General features: G+C 36.5%; 1 protein-coding gene across 1 annotated transcript; it reads left to right on the top strand.

Moving 5' to 3' along the window:
• The first annotated feature begins 52 nt into the window (after positions 1 to 52).
• On the top strand, positions 53 to 16,001 carry LOC149435273 (serine/threonine-protein kinase SBK1-like). The gene is made up of 5 exons (XM_089662849.1): positions 53 to 90; positions 8,599 to 8,715; positions 14,077 to 14,252; positions 14,828 to 15,030; positions 15,420 to 16,001. Exons 1-5 carry the CDS (start codon positions 53 to 55, stop codon positions 15,999 to 16,001), a joined length of 1,116 nt encoding a protein of 371 aa, XP_089518975.1.
• Positions 16,002 to 16,088: the final 87 nt, after the last annotated feature.

The following is a 16,088-nucleotide window of genomic DNA, read 5'->3' as shown; positions in this document are numbered from 1 at the left end:
TGAATGGGGCTCGGGAATAGAAATTTATGGAGTATAGTTAAATGAGCTGAATATGGAAAGCCAGCAATCCTTATATAAGAAAATTATCAAGTAAGGTTATAACTTTATCAAGTGCAAAAACAAAATGGAAAAGCCAAGACATAGCAACACATAAATATATCCAATAGCTATAAGTGCAGTTGTGTGCGGGGGGAGAGGCTCTCAGTAATTGGTGGTCAGAAGACTCATTTAACCCCCAAGTCTCCTTCAGAAAGAGAATGTAATAAACTTTGGTCAGCATTGATGGAAAGGTGTATCTGCTGCCAGAAGAGTTTTGGTGACCCTCATATTTCTGGCAGATACTTCCATGAAAAGAGTAAACATTCCATAAGAATAATCTACAAGAGATACTCTGCTCTCTTGTTGCCGACCAGCTGGGCCAACTTTCCAGTTTTGGTTACATAAATTCAGGAGCATGAACACGGAGCTCAGTCAGTTAAAAAGCGTAATTTAATCAAAACTCTCAAGGAAAATATAGAAAAGGGTTGCCTCACTTTTTGTACTCAGAAGACAGCAGAGGTCATGCTAAAGGATATCAGAAGATATTAGTGGCATTTCCCTAAAACATTCTCTCCAAAACTGTGACGTCCCAGAATGATCCACAATTACCATGAGTGATGTCATATCATCCAAACACTCAACGGTCACATCCCTTTTCAGGCATCTTAAAAACATTTTCAAGGCGTTTTCCTGCTAAATGTCATCTTTATGTTTTCAGGAAGACCATATAGAATCAGAAGGACAGACATCATGAAGTGAATTTTCAGTGAGATTATGAAGTATAATGTTGTACTTCTTTTTTGGTGAGAGGTAGTATTTCATAGCAAAGAATTCAACATTGTTCAGTCAATTTTTTTGTACAGATTGGAATATACTTGTAATAGGAGATTTAGAAAACAATTATAAATTATTTGGCCACCTAAACATATGTTTGAAATTGTATTACATCACACAAATTACTGCCACAATGTTTATTATATCCTGTAATACGAACAACTTTTTCATCAGGCTGATCATGGGAAGCCTCCAATGGCTATCCTGTCTTCTGTATACATTGTATTTCATATTATCCTGTCCTAAACCTCCACTCATTGCCCCTTTGTGTCAGTTTTCCATATATTTATTAAATATGCCTCATAAACCTCTGCAGGATTTTTAAAAAAATGTTCATTAAATAATAAAGATCCATTGGTTGGTTAGATGAAAGTTACCTTACCTTAATGTGGTGAGGATTCCGCTGTGATGAAGTCCAATTAGTTTTCTTTGAGTATTGGGTTCCTCTGCAGATCAGCTCCGGACAACGTCACCAAATCTCCAGCTGGGCTGTAGTAGATGAGTATACCGGTATCTCTGGAAGTAGAGTCATTGATCAGGGGAAGGAGAGGACCTCTTTATACAAGGGAGATGGGTGGGGAAGGCAGAGAATGAATTCATTCCATTGGCTGACTCCTAATGTAAATGTTGTGTAAATAACCCCGGATTGTTCTTGCTGATTTGCATATAAAAAGTTTTTTCTGAGAATAGGTGATAGGATTAAACATGATGAAAACCAAATACTTTGGAACTTTACAGTTTTAATATTAAACTTTTCAACATTGTAACTATAAAATCGGAAATTATTTTTGCTTTATAAGATTTATTTTATTTTACATGATTTTAATTTAAGTAAATAATACAAGAGGAAATAGTAACCAGCTCATTTATTGAAAACAAATGTACCCATTATTTGCTGGTTCTTTTATACATTATGCCTTATTTCTAGCACATTGCACACCAATGGGTTTAATAAAAAAAACTAAACCTAAAAAAACTTTATTGCCAATAAAAAAAACAATGAATTTAAAATGAATTCAGCATAAAACTAGAGTTTGTCATGGCATAAAGGATGCCTTGAACCTTATAATTCTAAATGGAAAACTGCTGCAGAAAGGCCCCATTGGCCCACACTTGTCATTCCTTAACTGCTGGAAACTTAGCTCCAATAATAAGAGAATTGGTCTAGATCAGCTTCTCTCAATCAGGGTTCATGGAAGCCTAAGGTTCCTCCAGAGGTTGCTAAGGGTTCCTTGACCATGGAGCAAATTCTACCTCATAGATGAGTTGAGGCTAACACCAGTTATCTGTCTAGCTATCTGTAAAGGGGATTCTTCCTATTGACCACAAAGGCAAAGGACATTCTTTGCACTGACCATCACACTAACATACACAGAGCTGTACATACTGTAGAGTAATTATTAGCAGGGGTTCTCTGAGACTTGAAAGTTATTGCAGAGGACCATTTTCAAAAATCTGAGAAATGATGGTTTAGACATGACTTAAGGGTCAGCTTAAAGTGGAACTAAACATAGGGTATCCAGGGCTTGTGCGATAATGTTCAAGTTCATACATCATTGTTGTACATTATGGCAGATTTCCCTCACATGATGTCCAGGTTTCACCTAGTTGCTCCATTGCCACCTTCTCCTGGTCTTCTGGTTCCAGAGTCTTCAGCTTTTTTATTGGCTGGCCAGGTTTTATGTAACTTTGTGGAGTTAAGCATTAAGGTAAAAAGAAAAGATTATGTGTACAAAGACAGAGTCAAAGTTGCTCATTCCACATGGAGAATCTGCTTCCATCTTATCACTTTTTGTTTTACTTCACCTCATCTCAATATAACTCCACTAGTCTATAAAATCAATACTCCTGCTATGTTATTTCCCCTTCATGTCACCTGTAGTTCATCAAGGAGGACTACTGCATGGAGATGGTCACTAAAAGAAGCACCTGAAAACCTGAAATGTAGTAAAAAACAAAAAAAACAATTTAAATATTCAGATGAATGTAATAATACAACTGAGATTGTGGTATTTACTAAAATACACTTTGGTTTTGCGTTGACAATGACAATATACCTGCAGAATATTGAGAGAACTTTTACCCCCAGGACAGAACTGGCCATCTCAATGGTGATGGGCTTGTGGATTGATATGTTAAAGAGGAGGAAGAATACCTGGCTGAGGTGTGACTGCCGATACTGTTTCCATCACAATGACCTTGTTGTTGATGTTTATGGCAACTCTTGCAATGGTTGCTAATGTAAGCAGTTGTGTCCCTTCCAATACTAAGATTATCATGCAAAATTGGCAGTCCTGAGGGCCACAGTTGGACACCCCTAGTCCCAACAATGGAGGGTGGCTTCCATAAACATGTCCATTGTGATGGGAACAGTATCATCAGTCACGCCTCAGCCAGGTGTTCTACCTCCTCTTTACCATATCAGTTCACAAGTCCATCACCATTATTATGGTCAGTTCTGTCCTGGGGGTAAAAGTTCTCTCTATATTTAGCAACTACATTTTGCTATGAAGCAAAACCAAAGTGTATTTTAGTGAATATCACAATCTCTGTTGTATTGTTACATTTACCTAAATTGTTACATTATTTGTTTTATATTTTTCACTAAATTTCAGATTTTAGGTGCTTCTTTTAGTGACCATCTCCATGCAGTAGGCCTCCTTGATGAACAACAGCTGACATGAGGGGGAAGCTACACAGCAAGTGTATTGATTTTATTCAGTCTGTTCAGACAGGTAGAACAATAATGAGAAGAGGTGAATTACAACAAATATGATAAGATGGAATCAGATTCTCCTTATAATGAGCCAATATGACTACCTTCCTGCACCCCGGTCTATTGTTATGTCATACAGTATCACCTGTAATTAATAGAATATCGCCCCTTGGCAGCTTACATTTAAATCAAACAATTCCCATCTATCTTCAGAACCCGGACATACAATATAAGACGTATTACACAACCACATTGATCAAACTCTAGCTAATATATATTTCTCAGTACAAGAACTATTGATATCTACCAATGGAGATTTCACATAAACTCATATTGTAACAGTCACCCCCTTGTAGCCAGTAAAACCAGACCACACATGTAATATTGATTTATATGCAATCTCCTTTACGATTTATAGTTTTGCCTTTGTATTCTGAAGACTCTTTAAGCACAAAATGATGTCTACTGACACATTGGACCCCTTTGGAAGGCAGCAGGGAGGGGGACTAGACCCCATAGGCAGGCAGCAGGGAGGGGGACTAGACTCCTTAGGCAGGCAGCAGGGAGGGGGACTAGACCCCATAGCCAGGCAGAATGGAGGCAGATTGGACCCCATTGGCAGGCAGCATGGAGGTAGACTCCAGTACAGCTCTGTGATCTCTCTTCCATAGATCTGGATCTCAATATCTGTAGTCCATCATTTGCTCTGGATATACTAAGTTCATAATCACAAAAGAAAAAAAAAATCACAGATCACAGTTCTCGGTAGTCCAATAATAAATAAGTCTGAAATGCGATCTGATCATGTTGCACTTTTTTCTTGAACATCCTTCCATAAAGATTTTAATTTGGTATAGCTGACTTAGTTAAGTCCTTTGGATCAGCTTTCTTGACTTCCTGAAATTATACTTTATTAGTGTGAGCACAAATTATTATTATTATACAGGATTTATAGAGCGCCAGCAGTTTGCTCAATGCTTTACAATATAACGGGAGACAATACAGCAACAATACAGTTCAATACAAGAGGGATAGGAGGCCCAGGTATCCAAAGATACTCATTCAAAATTCTTCTTTTTGAACCTTTAAATATTCACATTGCTCAACCATCCAACAGCAGCAAATGTTAGCCTTGTCTTTCCATCACATTTACTGAATTTCATTGATCAGTCTTAATTTCACATCCTCCTGTGTCTGGTGCCATGGGCTTTCTTCATTACTTTTATCATTTCAGTCCTTTCTTCAACTTTACCAATCTTGTCCATCAACTTCTCCATAAAGCTCAACATTTTTAGTAGCTATTCATGGGTACACCACCACCAAATAAAAAAAAAACGTATCCCACAATGTTCTAAGACTGGAATATCCCATACACAGGATTGAGGCACAAAATTTAGAATAACAATGGTGTCTACTTTGAATAGCCAACACCTGATAGTCAATAGACAGAGGGGACATGATGAACAATGGTGATGGGATCCTGTATGTACAGTAAGCATGGAATGAACAATAGTACAGGTGGACCCCCCAGGAAGACAATAGGAACAGTAAACATTGGCAGTGTTATGCTAATAACTACCACAACCAATTCACCAGCCAATGTTAGGGGGGCAGTACACCTCAAAAGTCAACCTCAACTTATAATAATGTATTCTAGATGTAACAGATATTAAAAACACAATCCAACAAATACGTATCTGCTAAACTGACCACACATACACAGCTCCATACCCTAGAACGTGTTTTAGCCTTGCACAGAAAGACCAAAACTCATCTATTTAAAATAATTGGAAGTAATGAATTCATTTCCACTTTCCCAGCAATGAGAATGCTTAAAACATTAAAATCATCTCCATAAGTTTCTCCTAGTTTCACTTTCCTGCAAAATGCAATGGGGTTGATTTAGTAAAACTGGAGAGTGCAAAATCTGGTGCATCCCTGCATAGAAACCAATCAGCTTCCAGGTTTTTTTTGTCAAAGCTTAACTGAACGAGCTGAAGTTAGAAGCTGATTGGCTGCCATGCAAAGTTGCACCAGATTTTTCACTCTCCAGTTTTAATAAATCAACCCCAATGCATTTAGGTGACACAAAATTTCAATAATGAAAAAACTGTTAATGCTTTTATTAAAAAAAAGTCAAGCTTTTTTGCCTTATAAAAAAAAAAAAACATACTGAGAAAAAAATACGTAAAAACTTTAACAAAAAAAAACAATCTTTCTGTTCCTTCTTAATAAAAATATGTCACCAACAAAAACACAAACCCAAGAAACTGAAGTAATTTGAGCACATTTTAAACAAATCAAATTAAACCCAAAAATTCCCTCTACTGGTATCCTCCCCATTAAATTGAACTGTGTTTAATGGTTCTTCCAATATATTTATGGGAGATCTAAATATTGAAAAACAATTCTGTGGTGTATCCTCCCTGTTTGTTTTGGAGGTCTTCTAATACCCACTATGTTGCACTGAAACCCTCAGTTGAGTGTTCTGACAAGTGGTCACAAATTAAGTTACCCAATCAATATACTTTACTAAATTTTACCACTAGAGATAATAGATCTCAGAGAGTTTATAGTCTTATAGTCATGAGTTGCAGGAAACAAAAATTGCTTGATTCACTCACCAACACCAGTCAGTGTTGATGGGGGAATCCTTCCCATGGAGCTATTGTGTTCCCCTGGTGGAGATAGGTGGCATGGGGAGTCTATATTAGCTGCTAGCAATAATCACATAGAAATCCCAACAGGTTGGTTGTACCAAATTTGATTGATCGATTAACTTAGGTACATTCACCCTGTCTATATACATAGGTAAAATCTTGGCAGGTCCCTGCTGAACCGTCCAAGATTTGAACCTGCTGTGGCCGGATTTAGTTACAAAGCTTTCCATACTAGACATGGCAGCCATTTCCAGCAGGTGGTGCACACAGTTTCCAAGTAATAATCTTAAAACTTTTCAGAGTTCTGCTAACAAGTTGAGAAAATAAGTGATAGAAAAATAAATGACACAAAGAAAACCAAAAAACATTTTATTTTTTTAAGCCTTTAGTCTGAGACTACAATATTCAGTACACCCAAGGTGTTGGAGCACAGAAATTTACCATAACAATAAGATCTACCCTGAATGGTTTCAGCCTACACCCAACAGACAATACACAGAGGAGTGACTGAAGGCAATGGTGATGGGATTTGGTAATTACAGTAAACAAACAATAATAGAGGTGAACACCCAGACACTCAGCAGAAACAATTGACAATGACAATGGCTACCATTTCCCCCAACAACAATGTTTTGTAGTGTATACCAAAAGAACCTAAAATACTCCATACTCTGGTCCACTGACCACACACAGCTTTATACACTAGAAAGTTTTTACAATGCACAGAGAAAAAAATAAAACTATAATTTATCTGCAACATCTGTATTCAATTTATTCATTTTCTACAAAGTTCCACTTTTCCAAAAATGAGGATGCTAGAATGTGAACATTACCAAACATCCTCCCTGCTACATTTAGCTTTAATTTCATAAAATACAATGCATTTCAATAAAACAAATCACAATAAACTAAAACAAGTTTTAAAAAAATAAAAATCTTTCAATTCATGATTTTTTTTACCTTAATAATAAAATAAGCAAAAAAAAAATGAAATCAAACAAACAAAATAATATTTCCTCTTCAGTTTACTATTATCCCTATTAAATTGACCAGCTTCAGTTGGTTCTTCCAATATCCTTTTCCTGAATATGGCAATCCTGCAATCTAGTAATATAGAAGGTAATTATCAAGCATGTTCTACTATCCAACCTAATGCAGAGTAGCTGGTTATTTCCTGCATTTCCTCCACATTTGGTCTATGATTCCCTATGCCTTGCTCAATAAAGTACTGGAAGTATGGGACACACTGGTGAGGCCACCTCCTTACCTTTACTAGGGCACCCCAAAAACACTTCATTACCCTTAGGAGAGAAGAAAATCTGGATTTTACCAACATCAGGGGGTTTATTAACCTTTTCAGTTAAAATAATATAGCTCCCAATGTGATCTGGACTTGTCACAATGGAGTACTCTCTACTTTCGGTTTTCTGACCTCAATGTGAACATTTAAAGTAAAGTAGATTGTGGAGACAAAATACAACAAATAGAAACCAAACATGACAATAAAGACATACATTTCACCATCTCAAGGAAAGTTCCTTCATCCCCCCAATGAACATATATGTGTATGAGCGCAGTGCTGAGTCTGAGCAGTTCCACATTACTAAAAATGACTAGTGATGAAGCCCCATAGCAGAAAAATGTATTTTGGCCCTCAAACTTTATATGTAAATCCTCTGCTTGTAAAAGATTAGTATATATCGTAAGAATCTGCAGATTATTTTTGAAGCTTTTAGTGATGGAACATCTTTGTTAAAACCTTTAAAGAATAACTTTACTTTCAGGGTCCAATCACAGCTCAGCATTCCAGCCTTTATCAGTTCATATATATTGCCCACTTTATAGTCTCAGGTGGGTGGAGTTCTATGTTGATTTTAGATTGTATATTTATGATTTATATATGGATGCGTGTTTATATTTCATTTATTTAGACAGATATTTTATACATAAACTTTCCATGGTTAAATTGAGTCAATGTGATATTTTGCATTTTTGTAAATTTATGTTGAGCGATTTAATAAAAATATATTATTAAAAGAAAATTAAGACATTTTATACATTATCTCTATAAATCTTAGCATCTAGAAACTGTTTCCTTGGTTAATTAAATCAATCAAAATTAGCAATTTTCCCGCCCTCATCACACTGGCACAGCATAAACAATCCCCATTCATATGGACCTACCTGCTCCACCCTTCAGGAGCCCATTCCAAAGTCACCAATCATATGTTAATGAGCAGCTCCTCTGTGTTGGCCAATCAGAATCTCATTTAAAAAAAATCCATTTTCTCCTCACATATATACCAGACCTCCAGTTCTTACTTTCAGTGACTCTCATTTTTCTTGTAGCAAAAGTGATTCATTTCCTCCATTGACTGCTTCCCGCCAGAATTGCTCTTCAGAAGACCACATAGATTTCCTCCGTGAAGACCGACTTGGAGACCATCTATACCTTCATTTTCCACAGTAAGTCATATAGAACTTCATTGTTTTATAATCCTCAGTTTTATCCTTTTTAGGGTTTTTCTACTATTAGAAAATGTACTTAGCAGAAAGTTAGATAGTAAAACTGTTTAATGTTCTCTATTTTTCACACTTACCTGTTATTTATTGTCACACAAATAGGCCTTTTATTTTACAGATTTATATATTGACTAAATCTCCACATTATCTTGCAGTCATTTATTTTTAAAATATATTCAGCCTTAAGCTTTACATTCAGATGTTCATTCTTCTTGTACCCTTGAAATAAAATGAAACAATTCCATCCTCGGTTGTGTGATAGATGGTAGATTAGCAGTTGCATGTTAAATACAATTCAGAATCAAAAGTTTCACATTTTGCATTCCTGTCATTTTGCCATTCCAGTCTGTCTTTTTCATACATGGAAGTGTTTTCCTAATTCTCTCTTTCATCATATTTTACAATGACAACCTAACAATACAGATTTCTTAGCAGAAAGTTAAATTGAAAAAAAACTGTTTTTAATTCTCCCAAAATTTGAAATTATTTTTTCTTTCTCACTTGCCTGTTATTGCCTTACAAAAGGGATTAAATCATTGTCTTTTGTTTAGAGATCCATAGATTGATGGAATATCCACATTAACTCGCAATATGTTGTTTTTACAATCTACCCAACCTCATGCATTACATTCAGATGTTCTTTCTTCATGTTCCCTTGAAATAAAATGAAACAATTCCATCCGAGGTTGTCTGGTAGGTTGTAGATTAGCAGTTGCATGCTAAACAATTCAGTACCAAAACATGATTTCATTTATTGCTAGCTGGAAATATTTTTTTTTTTCATTAAGCTCTGACATTGCTCTGTATTACTAGCAGCGCCTGCAGAGAATGAGGAAAGTGAGGCTTCCCACCTGTTAGCTAGGTGTCTCATCACACAGTGGAAGCAAAAATGTGTTACATCACCTCTGCATTCACAGCCAAACATGGAGTCACTTTCACACCTGCAAATGGTGGAGTATTTCCATCTTTTGTCTAACCCCTGTATATTCCCTATAAATGAGACAAACTCAACTGATGATAAAAGAATAAAAAATACAAGCCAATTAATCTCTGATTCTCTGACCACATATACACAGCTATATACCCTAGAACATTCTAGCCAAAAAATCTCATCAACCTTTCACATCACATGCCAGGAAAATTAAGAAAAAAAATAAGTTGTGCTTGCATATAATTGGATGATGGAAGTCAGCAGATCTTGTAAATTTATGATGAACAATTTAATAAAAAGATATTATAAAGAAAAAAGAATATTAAGACATTTTATATTATCTCTATAAATCTTAGGATCTAGAAACTGTTTCCTTGGTTAATTAAATCATTTAAAATTAGTTTCAGGGTAATTTCCCGCCCTCATCACACTGGCACAGCATAAACAATCCCCATTCATATGGATCTACCTGCTCCCCCCTTCAGGAGCCCATTCCAAAGTCACCAATCATATGTTAATGAGCAGCTCCTCTGTTTTGGCCAATCAGAATCTCATTTAACAAATTCCCTTTTCTCCTCACATATATACCAGACCTCCAGTTCTTACTTTCAGTGACTCTCATTTAGCAAAAGTGATTCATTTCCTCCATTGACTGCTTCCCGCCAGAATTGCTCTTCAGAAGACTGCAGAAGTTTTATCCTTAGCTAGCATTTTTCTCTACTATTAAGAGATGTACTTAGCAGAAATTGAAATAGTAAAAATGTAGAATGTTCTCTATTTTTTCACTGACCTGTTATTTATTGTCAGACAAATAGGCCTTTTATTTTAGAGATTGATATATTGATTAAATATCCACATGATATTGTGATCATTTATTTGTAAAATATATTCATCATTAAGCTTTACAATCAGATATTCATTCTTCATGTACACTTGAAATAGTTAAAAAAAACAATTACTCCTCAGGTTGTCTGTTAGATGGTAGATTAGCAGTTGCTTGTTAAACACAATTCAAAATCAAGTTTTTTTACTGAGTTCAAAATTTTGCCATTCCTGTAATTTTGCCATTCCTGTAATTTTGCCATTCCTGTCTGACTTTTTCATACATACAAGTGTTTTCCTAATTTTCTTTGTCATCATATTTTACAATGACAACCTAACAATACAGATTTCTTAGCAGAAGGTTACATTGCCCACCAAAAGGGATTCAATGATTGTCTTTGGTTAGAGATCCATAGATCGATGGAATATCCACATTATCCTGCAATATGTAATTTCTACAATCTACCCAACCTCATGCATTACATTCAGATGTTCTTTCTTCATGTATCCTTGAAATAAAATGAAACCGTTCCATCCCAGGTTGTCTGGTAGGTTGTAGATTAGCAATTGCATGCTAAACAATTCAGTACCAGAAGATTTTTTATTTCCCTAAGTTTCATATGTTGCCATTCCTGTCTGTCTTTTTGTACACTCCATTGTTTTCCTATATTTCTCATTCATCATATTTTACAATGACAACCCAGCAATACAAATGTCGTAGCAAAAAGATTAAATAAATAAAAAATGTTTAATGTTCCCAGAATTTAGAAGATTTTATCTTTATTTCCCTTGCCTGTTATTACCCTACAAGAAGGATTAAATGATTGCCTTTTGTTGAGCGATCCATAGATTGATGGAATATCTGCAATATGTTATTTCTACAATCTACCCAACCTCATGCATCACATTCAGATGTTCTTTCTTCATCTTCCCTTGAAATAAAATTAAACCGTTCCATCCGAGGTTGTCTGAGAGATTGTAGATTAGTAGTTGTGTGTTAAACAACAATTCACCATCAAAAGATTTTTCACCATTCCTGTCTGTCTTTTTGTACATGAAACTTTGTTCCCCCCCTAATATTCTTTGCTTTTCCAAATTTTCCAATAAGAACCTGTTTTAGCAGTAAGTTAAATAGACAAACGTTTTTATGTTCCCTCAATTAGATTTTTTACCTTTTATCTAAATTGCCTGTTATTGCCCTACAAGTATGAATTCATTATTTTCTTTTGTTTAGAGGTCTGTGTATTGATTGAATATTTTTTAGAATATAACCAACCTCATACATACATTGAGATTTTCTTTCTTCATGTATCCTAGAAGTAAAATTATACAGGTCTTCTTAGGTCATCCTAGATTGTCTGTTAGGTAATTTTCAGTTTGGTTTGAAATCACAATCCAGCAAAAAAATGTTTTTTTTTATAGTAATCGGGTTCCAAATTCCACTATTCCCATTTGTCATATTTAGTACATGTGGGGTTCTATTTTCTCTTCCACTATATTGTTACAATGACAAGCTTACATAACATTGACTAGAATGTTGGCAACTCTGACCAGCAACTCAATACAACGGCTGTAGCTAGAGGCCAACTCCAGCCAATCCCATTTATTTGCTTGATTTATGAATGAGTTATAACTTCTGTCAGGTTTTTATTACCACCTGGGTCCTTATTGGGAAGATCCGCTAGTGACCCAATACTGGGACACACATGGCAATAAACACCTGACAAAGATATCAGTCTGAGTCCTCTAACTATCTTGTCCTATGACATGTATAATGCAAAACCTGCCTTTTTATCTTTCTGTTTCTATCCATGGCTTGCTAGTCTGGCTAGAATATTCTGTGGTAGATTTTTTTTTTCCCCAACCAGGGTGCTGAGTTCTTCAGCAGTGACTTGGGAAAATTGCCCCAAATTCCCCAATGACAGAAAGTGGATCAGTCCTGCCTTTTTGTTACACAAACCACAAATTTGTATTGTGCAGCATTACAACCTTGGGTTCTGTGGGGTCCAGCCACTGACATCCTAACAACGGATGATGTAATTGGTTAAAAGGAGGACATCAGTCACCTGAATCCTTGTTTGCCCCTCTCCATCAGCACTGGGGTCACTTTAGCTGAGTGAGGGAGAATGTTGGGACATGTCGGTAGCAATGTGCAAAGGTGCAATAGCTATGAAAGAACAAACCACTTCTAATGTTGGGGGTCCTACTTGTGTGGATGTTGCTACGTTATGTAAAACTATTTGTTTAGTTCTTTACATTTTAGCATGGGGTGCCTCAAGATTGTGTGGAATTGTAAAGGGCACATTGACTAAGAAAAGGTTGAGAAACACTGTTCTATGGTGTATGCATAGCAAGACCAGTATAGGTCCATGATGAGGGGCCCCTTTTATTTCCCTGTTACTATATAATGCTAGAATGCAGTTTTTCATTGTCCAGTTATACCTGACTCTGGAATATTTCCTATTGTGAATTGATATTGGTCACCTTTGGAAATAGCCACCAAACCTTCTTTCTGTTTATGTACCTGTTATTAATCTTTAATAAAAATATCATGGGACCAAAAAAATTACAAAACCTAATAAAAGTTTTCATTCTTCCCCCACTTGTGTTCTCCTAAAGAAGGTTTTGCTGACCACACACATGAAGTGAGGGAAGATCGGACGTCAGAAATGGCAAAAAAAAGTTAAAAGATGTTCTAACCCTTTTCGGTTTTTGTCCAAATTCTTTGGTTGGATTTGTGCTTGAAGTCTCAGGAAGTCACATATCTTTAGTAAATAATTTTACTGTATTACAGCAAAGTAAAACCAGGGACTTCCTAGGATGGCACCTAAGGACAGAAAGTCATCACCCAGCTATAAAAGATATTTTCATAAATGTTAGTCATATCATGCAAAAGTTTAAAAGATTCACACATGATGTTCAATACAAAAACTTTTGTATGATGTGACTAATACATTTGGAATTTGTATCCCTATGTTTTGAATTGATATCCCTGGCTGCCATCCTAGGAAGTCCCCGCTTGTTACCTTGTTGTAGACATTTGTTGGTTTGGAATGATGGCACTCTCGGTCCTTTGCCCAGTGCCATTCTACATCACTCCTTTCTCTGAATGGAATCTATAAAATAATTGGACTTCTTACATATAACTTGTATGTATCAGAGTAAGGGTTCGTGTCCATAGAATCAGTTTGATGTCCATTTGAGACCCTTCTAAAATAATTTATAATACTGTATATTGACAGGTGAATTTGATCGGCTTCAAGTGGGTTTTGCATTACCATAGACTTATATAGGAAAACAATATCCACTTGCTGTGAATAAAAGCTCATCAACATAAGCCCAACATGTATTTAATAAGAATTGTAAGCATATATCAGCTTTAAAATGTAAAATAACTGTCTTTAGTTACAATACTACCCCTCCCCCCACCTCTAATGAAGGTGACAATTAATGACAGTAACTGGGTGATATCCAGAGAGATGATTAATGCCGCTTACTAATGATTAGTGCCAAATTAAACTCATTTGTATGTTTTGATGTTGTGATTCCAGAATGGCTTCTAGCATTGTAGAAGAAACCAAGAACACTGCAAGGAAACTTCTTGAGCTCATCGCTGAAACCTCCGAAAACCTGACGATGATGGAAGTCACAGACCACTTCCACCCCATCAAAGAGCTCGGGACAGGATCGTACGGAAAGGTTCTCTTGGCCAAACATCGGGGTTCAGGTAAATTTGTAGCCTAATTCATGTAAAGAGAATGATTTACAGAATCAGTTGTGCTTCTGAATGAGTGGAAATAAACTAAGGAAAAGAGTAACTAGCAGGTAAAGGTTCTTCGGTTGCATGGTGCAACAAGGGGGATCATACTGTAGATATTGCATCACCAGAGGAGGGGAGACTATAATGAGCAAGTCTGCCATAATATACAAGTCTGATATTTACATATTCTAGTTAATGCTCTGGGTTCCCTCTGCAGATTTAGTTCTATTTAGAGCTCAGATGTCTAAAGGATCTTTACTTCTAAACTGAGATATGAGTGTGACATCCAAGATCTAAGAATCAACAGAATGCTTCGGCTGCAGAACATTTCCAAAGCTTTGAGCAGCATTTTTAAGTTTCTAAGTTTTCCAAGCCCCCCTTGCTTCCAGTGTTTGAGTGATGGTTATGGATCTTAATAAGTCAGAGCTTTTAGATTTACATAAATTTTTAACTAACTTTAGCAGGTTTTTAGCAAGCTTCATCATTTCTCTAATATTGGGTTTATGATACTCATTGTCTTTTTATGTCTTTCTTTTTAACAGATGAGTTGGTGGCTATGAAACTGATGAGTAAAGAGACAACTCCAATGGACAACTTTCTAGTGGAATACGGAATGTCTCTTAGTCTCAGCGGCCATCCAAATATCATCGCAACCCATGAAATCGCTTTCCAAACCAGCAACGACTATGTCTTTGTCCAGAAGGTGGCACCAGCTGGAAACCTTCATTCAATAGTAAAGCTAAATGTAAGTTTGTATCAAAAATGTATTGATCTTTATAAAGTCACGATTTCTAGTTTTAGTTACTTTTGAAGCATTTCTGAGTTTTAAAGGTTCCTTTCCCAGGGCAGTGAGTTGGTAGGATGTATAGTTGGCATACGTTTGTTGTTTAAGGTATGTGTATCACTCAAGTTATGAAGCAAGGTTTAAAATGGAGTAAGATGAGTTAAGATGGATCTTGCACCATTAATGGCACCATTTTGTATGCTGACAGGTTTCCTTTAATCATACTCCTTGTGTATTCAGCTAATGTATGTTTGTTTCCCTGTACAAGAGGTAAGGTGGGTTCAATATGTTGGGTAACATTGTGCTATATTTGTGTCTAGTGACTAATTTTCTCTCTTTTTTTTCTACAGGTTGGTTTAAATGAAGATCTTGTAAAGGGTTTTGTTCCACAGGTAGCGAGTGCCTTAGACTTTATGCACAGCAGAGGAATGGTCCATCGGGACATTAAACTGGACAACATTTTGCTCATGGACATTGAATGTAAGGAAGTCAAATTAGCAGATTTTGGACTGACGAGGCTCCGGGGCACTCAAGCACCATGTATGTCCTCGTCCATCCCATATACTGCTCCGGAATTGTGCAGCTTAAAAGAAGGGGATCAATTGCTGCTGCACCCGAGCATTGACGTGTGGGCGTTTGGAGTCTTGTTGTACACAGTTATGACCGGCACATTTCCTTGGGAAGAAGCAGGGGGTCATGACCCCATGTATCGGGAGTTTGCTTGGTGGCAAATGAAGAAAGACCTAACCTTGGCACCAGGAAAGTGGCAACAATTCTCCATGGAAGCCAGGCAGATGTTCTGGGACTTGTTGGCCCTCAATGCCTCTGAGAGGTGTTCTGCTATGGACATTTTAAAATATGTCCACCTGCCATGGACAGCAAAAATGCCTCCAGAGAATCTAACCAGGAAAACGGTCATACATGTGATATAACAGAGTGCATGATGTCCATTGTGGAGCCTCATCAAGTGCTGCCTCATACAAGACTCATGTCCTAGGGGAAGGTAAGTCTAAATCTTA

The sequence above is a fragment of the Staurois parvus genome, unplaced genomic scaffold (genome assembly GCF_062004578.1).
Source record: "Staurois parvus isolate SC_StPar_1 unplaced genomic scaffold, SC_StPar_1.0 ptg001566l, whole genome shotgun sequence".
Classification (NCBI taxonomy): Eukaryota; Metazoa; Chordata; class Amphibia; order Anura; family Ranidae; genus Staurois; species Staurois parvus.
Note: the sequence above shows the minus strand (reverse complement) of the source record. Positions and strands in the feature narration are given on the sequence as shown.

What these genes read in the sequence shown, in the direction of transcription:
- LOC149435273 (XM_089662849.1), top strand. Translation starts at nt 53, where the DNA reads ATGGAAAGCCAGCAATCCTTATATAAGAAAATTATCAA. An exon ending in TTATATAAGAAAATTATCAA is followed by an intron (nt 91 to 8,598) that starts GTAAGGTTATAA and finishes TTTTTCTTGTAG; the next exon opens with CAAAAGTGATTCATTTCCTC. An exon ending in GGCCAAACATCGGGGTTCAG is followed by an intron (nt 14,253 to 14,827) that starts GTAAATTTGTAG and finishes TCTTTTTAACAG; the next exon opens with ATGAGTTGGTGGCTATGAAA.